At 47.7% G+C, this 8,990-nt stretch overlaps 1 gene segment (V, D, J or C); it reads left to right on the top strand.

Annotated features, from left to right (window-relative positions):
• Positions 1-2,853: 2,853 nt before the first annotated feature.
• On the top strand, positions 2,854-8,778 carry LOC138288390 (T cell receptor alpha variable 26-1-like). The segment is given in 2 exon segments: positions 2,854-2,920; positions 8,462-8,778. Coding segments are annotated over 2 exon segments (384 nt in total).
• Positions 8,779-8,990: the final 212 nt, after the last annotated feature.

Genomic DNA, 8,990 nt, shown 5'->3' with positions numbered 1-8,990 from the left:
CCTCTAATCAGGACCAGATCCCCTTCCTGCAGCGTTTGTCCGGTAATTTAACACACCAATGCAGAGGAGAGCTGTTACTTGGTGGGGACTTTAACAGTGTAGCAGATGTAGACCTGGACCGCTCCACTCCGCCTCTAGTGGGCGCAGCTGCACATAAAATGGCTAAGCACTCACTTAAATGGATGCTGGGTTGGGGTTTGATAGATGCCTGGCGCGCTCAACATCCGGTTGACAGGGCCTTTTCATATTACTCACACCTGCACCGATTACACACTAGGATAGATAGGATCCTTTGCTCCACAAATATCTTACAGAATGTAACTCATACTGAATACTTGGGGCGTACCATGTCAGACCATAATCCCTTACTCCTCACATGGAGGGCAACAAAGGACAGAACTCCCAATCCGTTATGGAGATTAAATCCGTCTGCCCTGGAAGACCAGGCTTATAGAGAAATACTCCGTTCCTATCTTGCCGACCACATTACCTTTAATATGGGATCTGCATCGTCCAGAAGTGTAGAATGGGAAACCCTTAAGGTGGCAGTTGGAGGCCATTGCATGAGTCAATCAGTCAGGATTAAGCGTACACTAGAACGAGAGCTGATAGCACTAGAAAAAATTATTCATAAAGAAGAGAGGAACGAGAATGGGGCAGGAATGCCGGGAGATAAACTTAGAGAGGCAAGAATCGCTTACGTCCAAATTGAGGAGCAATTGAGGTGTCATAACATGCAGAGATACCTGACCTCAGTACAGGCGGAGGAGGGCAGATCTGGAAAGATGTTGGCGTGGTTGGTGAGACCGGGAGGTGAGGGGTCCCCTATTGTGAATGTGCGAGATCTGGGGGGGAGCTTAGATGCACACCTAAAGAAGTTAATGGAGCCTTCAGAGAGTACTATACTTTTCTTTATAGACAACCGAATGACATGGGGGCTGAGCAGTTCCAAACATATCTACGCTTACTGCCACCGACTTCTCTGACTTATGAAGACAGGGACAGCTTGGGCAGCCCGGTGACCTATGAGGAAGTGCAGGATGCCATTTCGCAACTAGCGGCAGGGAAAACCCTGGGTACCAATGGCATACCAATGGACTTCTATAAGAAATACTCTACTCTCCTGGCTCCCAGGCTGGTGGAGATATTCACAGAAGCATTCCAACAGGGTCTTCTTCTTGACTCGATGAGGGAGGCCTTAGTGGTCCCCTTACCCAAGCGGGATACCGGTGAGGTCTCGGTGACGGACTTTAGACCGCTATCCATGTTGAATTGTGATTTTAAAATTCTAAGTAAACTTCTGGCTAATCGATTACTCCAATACATCCCCAATCTAATACATAAGGATCAAAATGGGTTTATCCCAGCACGAAACACCTCCTTGAATTTAAGACGCCTATTCACTATTCTACATATTCCACAAGCTGAGAAGCCCCCTGGGGCGACCCTATTAGCAATAGACTTTGAAAAGGCCTTCGGTTCATTAAGATGGGACTTCCTGCGCACTGTGATGCTCCGGATGGGATTGGGTGTGCTGGGTAGATCTGTTATATGCAGCTCCTTTGGCGAGAGTGAGGACTGGAAGATTAGTCTCGGAGACGTATCCGGTTTATAGGGGCACTAGGCAGGGGTGCCCACTGTCCCCATTATTGTTTGCCCTGGCTATCGAACCCCTTGCCGCACGATTCCAATTGGATGGAGGAGGTAGGGGGTGCCGTGGGGACAGATTGAGCATACAATCTCGTTATACGAAGATGATGTCTTAATATATCTGCGAGACGGTGAGACTAGATTACCCTGGGCCCTGGGGGAATTGGATAATTTTCAAACCATATCTGGACTCCTCCTCAATAGGGGTAAGATCTTTGTCTTCCCTCTTTTGGCAGGTGGTATGCGTCCTTCATCATGCCCCGAAGATGTGGTGTGGGCTCCTTGCACTTTTAGATACCTAGGCATACAAGTGTTCCACGACTTGGAGGAACTCCGTGAGGGCAACATAGGTAGAGCGTTGCGTTCACTCCACTCTTCGGTGGGATTCTGGAGATCTCTTAGATAAACTATATCATCTAGGATATCATTGTCCAAGACGATTGTGCTCCCACACCTCCTGTACTTCTTTACTAACTTACCGGTATCTGTGCCGACGATATGGTTCCATGAGTTAAATACATTACTCAGAAATCTTATATGAGACGGTGGTCGTAGACGTACCTCGCTCCCTGTTCTCTGTAGGCCGGTGCTCATGGGGGGCCTCAGTGTCCCAGATTTTGAACTTTATTACCTGGCTTGTCAGCTACAGTGGATTGCCAGGTGGTTCACTGGAGAAGATCAGTGGGACAGATACACTAACAGTGGTGTGAAGGGTGGAGACTGGATACTGGCACGTATGATTGCTCGAACGAGGGTACCTAAGGAGGGAAACGTCCTATTGAAAGTTGCAATGGATTGTTGGAGGCGCTGTTCACGTCCAGTCGGAGTGGGGGTGGTCTAATCCCCCTCCATGTCTCTATCGATGCTGATCTAATACCCTGTGGTGGGGTCGGTACCGTGCTGCGTCCCGGGGTCCTGGGCAAGAACAGGGGTGGAGACTCTGGGTGATTTTTTCCAAGACGGAGTATTGAGGTTGTTTGCAGACTTAGTAGAAAGGAACGGTGTGCCGGCTGGGCAGTTTCTGACTTATCAATATTTGTCTCTACGTATTAAGGCATGCTGGGGGACGATTAATGCTGAACCTGACATGCACAAGATTTTACACCTCCTCTTGACATCGGGTGAAGACACTCATTTGGTTACTAAGTTGTATAAGGCCCAGATCGAATGTATACTGACCCCCTTGCAGCCCTTGCGAGAGCGATGGGAAAAGACATTGGAGAGCGACCTGACGGAGGCGGAGTGGAGGAGAGTACTCGCATATCCCAGGGTAATCTCACAGAACACACGTTTGCGTTACATACAGTATAACTATTTACACAGGACATACCTCACTCCAGATAGGTTAAATATCATTTATGGGGTTGACTCCAGAGCATGTCCCAGATGTACTGAGCAGGACCCGGATCTGGACCATATGCTATGGCTCTGCCCGGGAATACAGCGGGCCTGGGTGGGGGTGCTGGGTGACTTGGAAGCGTCACTGGGAGTTGGACTGGCCCTTACCCCTGCGGTGGGCCTTTTGCATCTCTATTCCAGGGTACCTGCTAGAACGGTGACTACCCGGTTCCTAGATCTGGCATTAGTACTTTATAGAAGACACATTGCATTAGGGTGGAGATCACCTGGGAGTGCCCCCCCTAGAGTTCTGGAGGCGTGATGTCACGCAGTGGGCCAGGACCGAATTACAGGTCCTAAAACGTGAGGAGTCGAGGGGAATGCGCCGGACACCCGTCGCCCCCCTTTGGGAGGAGCTTTTAGCAAAATGGGAGCAACGCAATAGTGAAGGGGAAGCACTTCAGAGCTAACCTTAATGCTTGTGACTTGGGAGGGGAGCGAAACAGCAGAAACATAGAGGTGATAACAACGACCAATGACAGGCCCGGAGAGGACCACCCACACCGAGGAATACAATAATGGACAAAGTGGATAATGACTCTATGCAATTATACCTACCCAGAAGTGTTTATGATTATGCCATAACACACATGCTTTCATTATTGGGGGCAGCTCCCCAAACAGGTGCGAATTGCTGTAAACGAGAATGCTGGGGGTTGTACCCACTTGGCACCATGCTCTCCTCCATATACGACGGACATTGGCCCCATGTTAGACACCATTGTGTACATAGTTCCTTGGATATTAGATACATTTTATGTATATCGAATGCAACCGGAACAGTTAATATTTAAATGCTTTATTGATACCCAGAACCAAATACGAAATACTCATTGGACGAGCAGCGCACGGATGATCCTGTATGTCATACTAATTGGGGGGGATTTATTAACGTTCTTTAAGTTGCAACTAGCATATTTGTGATGCCGTTGTATGAGAGAACATTTTTAATAAAAATATCTTTAAAAAAAAAAAGTGGGCTTCTGGCCCCACTGGACACTTGTGTGACTCTTGGACTTGGTCCCCTTCCTTTACAGGTCATCAGGTCCAGGAATCTGTCTTCAGTGTTTTGCAGTCTGTTGTGGTCTTTGCAGAATCTCCTATCACGACTTACAGTGTTTTTAGGGAAGTACTATCACTTTACTCCTACTTTTCAGGATCTTGGGGTGGGGTATCTTGGACTCTCTTAGTGTTTTCTTACACTCCCAGCGACCCTATACACATTACACTAGGTCCATAAGTGGTTTGCATTCCACTTTCTTAGTGTATGTTTGGGTTGCCCCTAGGGCTATTGCATCCTATTGTATTCTACAGTGTTTGCACTACTTTTCTAACTGTTTACTTACCTGATTTCAGGTTTGTGTGTATATTTTGTGTACTTTAATTACTTCCTAAGGGAGTATATCCTCTGAGATATTTTTGGCACATTGTCACTCAAATAAAGTACCTTTATTTTTAGTAACTCTGAGTATTGTGGTTTCTTATGATATGGTACTAAGTGATATAAGTGGTATAATAGGAGCTTTGCATGTCTCCTAGTTCAGCCTAACCTGCTCTGCCATAGCTACCTCTATCAGCCTAAGCTGCTAGAACACCTCTAATCTAATAATAAGGGATAACTGGACCTGGCACAAGGTGTAAGTGCCATCAAGTACCCACTATAAGCCAGGCCAGTCTTCTACAGGTGACAGCTGGGCTTTGTGCATTTTCTCTAGACAATCACACACAAAGGATGTTGAGATGTGCCATTTACTTCCTCATGACCCATCATCAGGCTAATGAATCTTACTGAAGGAGATGGGAGGAAGGAGCTTAAACTTGCACCAGAATAGGGCTATGGCTGTAACCACACTAAGGGCTGCTTACCCCTCTGTAGTGTGTCTGGAGCCAGACCAGGAAAGGGAGGATCTGTGTGCACTTCAAAGCCCATCTTTGATGTCACCTCTACTTCAAAGACAGCACTGGATAGAAGAGCTAGACTTCTGACCCCACCAAGTCAGTGTACTTCTGGATCTGAGGATACTCTGCCAGAGAGGACTGCTGTGCTGAAGGGTTTGTCACTGAGCGGGAACTGAGCTGGACTTTGCTGGACTCCTGCTATTTTGTGCCTGCCCTGCTGTCTCCTTGCCTGGGAGTCAGAAGGACTGGAGCTGAATCTCTACATCCCCAGAACCAAGGGGCATATTTGTGAGCCTCTAGCGCCACCTTGCGCCATATTTGCAGCATTTATTTTGACACAAATGTGGCGTTAAAGTGCATTTCCAACCCAATATATTTACAAAGTTTTGCAATGTTTGCATTGCGCCACTTTGTAACACCTTGCGCCACATTATGCCTGTGCCAGGCATAATGTATGCCTGGGGGGGCGTTCCAGCGCTGGGGGGGGCGTAACAATGGTGCAAAGGAATCTATAAGATTCCTTTGCGCCATTTTTGTTGCCATTTTTTAACACCTGCTAAGAACAGGTGATAAAAAGAGGATCCCATTGATTAAAATGGGCCTCTGGGTGCTTTGCAGGATTAGCGCATAATTTGTGACACTAGTCCTGCAAAGCACCTGACTAGCGTCACAAATTATGATGCTAGTCATCATAACTACTGCCATGGTGCGTCATATTATATTTACAGCGCTACTATGGTGGTGTTAGGAGGGCGCTAAGGGGCGCTAGAAAAGTGGCACTGCACTAAGTGCAGCTCACTTTTCATAAATATGCCCCCAAGTGACTCCAAGAGCTTACTGGCTTGCCTCCTGTTCTGAAGACTCAGGGACATCAAAGACTGCCTGCATCTCCAACAGCACCTGGACTCTGCCACCTGTAAGTCCTGCCCTGCCTAATGGTGTTAATTCCGGTGTGGGCTCTTGGAAGTGGGTTCTTCTGTATTACAACTCTCGATGTCGACGCTGCTGCTGTGGCGATGGGAACTGCTGCATCGCCTCACTGCGACAACGCATTGCTGCTGCTGCTGAGGGCAAAGACTTGCAGCACCAATTGTACAGTTCTGAATCAGCGCATAGCTTCTAGCCTCGACAGCATACTTTTGCCTCCCCTGCTGCTCGTCAACGATGCATCAGCTTCATGAAGGTAGTTCAAAACTGCACCACTGCTCGAGTATCGATGACTGCACGGCTTGAGAATGATGCATTTCCTGAATGCATGGATCGAAATTGGCTCATCACCTTTGCATCAACTCCTCTGCACCTCTCATCGGATCCTTGATGTTGATGCAATCCTCCACACAAGAGACTCTTTCAGCAGGACAAGGTTAGTCCCATTAGGTTTACAAAGATCTGGCTTGACCAGATCCTCCTGTTGTCACTTAATGCTTTTAAGCATTCCAATTGCAAATATTCTTTAAATATTCCTATCTTGACTCCTACGGATGAGATGTTTGTCCTTTTGGTCTTGTTTTGGTAATTAAATTAATATTTATTTTTCTAACCTGGTGTGAAGTCCTTTTGTGGTGTTTTTACTGTGTTACTATTTTAAGTGTTGCACAAGTGCTTTACACATTGCTTCTTAAGTTAAGCCTCATTTCTTTGCTGTCCAGATACCAGAGAGTGAGCACAGGTTAATTTAGGGTGTGCTGTGAGTTACCTTGACTAGGGTTGTGATCCCTACTTGGACAGGGTGCATTCCTCTGCCAACTAGAAACCCTATTTCTAGCATCCCTGAACTGAGAGATCCACCAAGCTCCATCAAGGTATCTGTATCCTAACTGCTGCCCCAGTACTGACACCCCACAGAGGTATCATTATACCTCTGGTTTGGCTTGTACCACACACAATACTCCAGTTCAGAGCATACCAGATCTCTTCATAATGCACATCTCTGTGAATTTGCATGGTATATAACTGTCCCATCACTGAGACTTGTGTCCTAATATTTATCACAGGAAGTTTTACTTCCGGTAGTTCAGGGGCTCAATGCTTCTGTTGCAGAGATATGTGCACCCTGCATGCTCACATCTCAGGTGAGTCCCATTGTTATTATTCACTCAGTGAGTACTGAGAGTACTGCAAGTACTGGGCTCATACTGATGCAGTGCCTTTGCACTCAACATTGCAAACACCACAGGCCTGGTTATTTTGGGAATGCAGAATTACTGCAGTATATAAACCATCCTTTAAAGAATGGGGAACAACATTGTCATTTGGTGCTTCCAGGGCTATTAGGGCAAACCATTCCCAAACTTGGTGACATTGTCCTCCATTTTGATCACATGAATTTGTCTCCAGAAAAACCCAGGGTAATTACGGTGAGGTAATACTATACACAAAATTGGTGCATTTCCTGTAAAACCAATGTGAGTGCAAACTCCAGTTGCTGCAGACATTTTAGGAAAGAGTTAACTCTGTGGGCGGGTCTGCGGTGGAGGACTGCAGGGGAAACAGCTGAGGGTGGAGCTGAAGTGAACAGCACCGCCCTGTGAACCTCTCACACACCTGTGATCTTCAGCACACAGGAGGAGGCAGCGCCGGGAATGGCTTCACTGCACCTCTTCACCGGGTTCTTTGTGTTGGGTGAGAGGAACCTCGGGGATGGAGGAGGGGCGTGGAGGGAGTAGATAGAGGTACACATGGGGGAGTGGAGGGGATAATAGGGATACACATGGGGTGTGGAGAGGTAGGTAGGGGTACACACTGGGGTGTAGGTAATAGATCGGGGTACACATGGGGTGTGGGGGGGGTAGATAGGGGTACACACCGGGGTGTGGAGGGTTAGGTAGACGTACACACTACGGTGTAGGAGATAGATTGGGATACACATGGGGTGTGGAAGGGTCGATAGGGTACACATGGGGGTGTAGAGGAGTAGATGGGATACACACGGGGTGTGGAGGGGCAGATAGGGGTACACACAGGATGTTGAGGGGATAAATAGGAGTACACACGGGGTGTGGAGTGGATAGATAGGGGTAAACATGGGGTGTGGAGGGGATAGATAGGTATACACACAGGGGTCTGGAGGGGATAGATTGGGGTACACATCAGGGTGTGGAGAGATTAGATAGAGGTACTCATGGGATGTGGAAGGGATAGATACGGGCACACAGGGGTGTAGATGGATAGAGAGGGGTACATGCGGGGTGTGGATAGGGTAGATGGGATGTTTTTTAGAAAAGCTTCTATGCATCCTTAATTAGAATATGTTTATTGTGCACCATCAGAGGTTGTGTGCTGAGTTATACTTTAATTTTCATAATATTGTGTTCACTGGGTACCCACATTTCTCTTGTGCACCCAGATTTCGCTGTGCACCCACATTTTCCTTGGGTCCCCTAGTGTTCACCGCGCACCCACATCTCTCTTGTGCACTCCAGTGTTCACTGTGCTCCCACATCTCTCTTGTGTACCCCACTGACCTCCTTCCTCTCATTTCACAGGTGTTGCTGTGGGTGACTCTGTCTTCCAGTCCCCCCTGCTCTGCAGATCGCCGAGGGGCAGGAGGGCTCCATTGTGTGTAACTTTACCACAGCTGACACTAGCTCGGAAGTGTTCTGGTACCGGCAGCAGCAGGACCGTCCTCCCCACAGGCTCCTCCATGTCACCAGGTACAGAGGCCAGGACCATTTGGCGGACGGAGGCCTCTCAGCGGCCATGGACTGGGATCGGAGGCAGGTGCGGCTGCAGGTGTCCCAGACAAGCCTGGAGGATGATGGTGCAGTGTACTACTGTGCACTGAGGCCCACAGTGACTGAGTCACAGCGCACCCCCATGCAAGAAGTGTGAGCACGCCTCGGAGCTCCACCTGCTGCAGGGAAGCCCTGGTTACATGTAATGAAAAGATGCAATGCTGGGATCAGAGAAACTTGCAACGCAGAAATGGGTCAATATTTTTTATATCTGAGAAAATAAAATAAACAATTTTGGAAAAGAGAAATAAACGTCTGGAAAGTCAGTGAAAGCAATTCTGTATTTATCAATTCAATTACAAAATTATT

Source organism: Pleurodeles waltl, chromosome 4_1 (assembly GCF_031143425.1).
Source record: "Pleurodeles waltl isolate 20211129_DDA chromosome 4_1, aPleWal1.hap1.20221129, whole genome shotgun sequence".
Classification (NCBI taxonomy): Eukaryota; Metazoa; Chordata; class Amphibia; order Caudata; family Salamandridae; genus Pleurodeles; species Pleurodeles waltl.
This window is presented reverse-complemented; position numbering and strand designations above follow the sequence as displayed.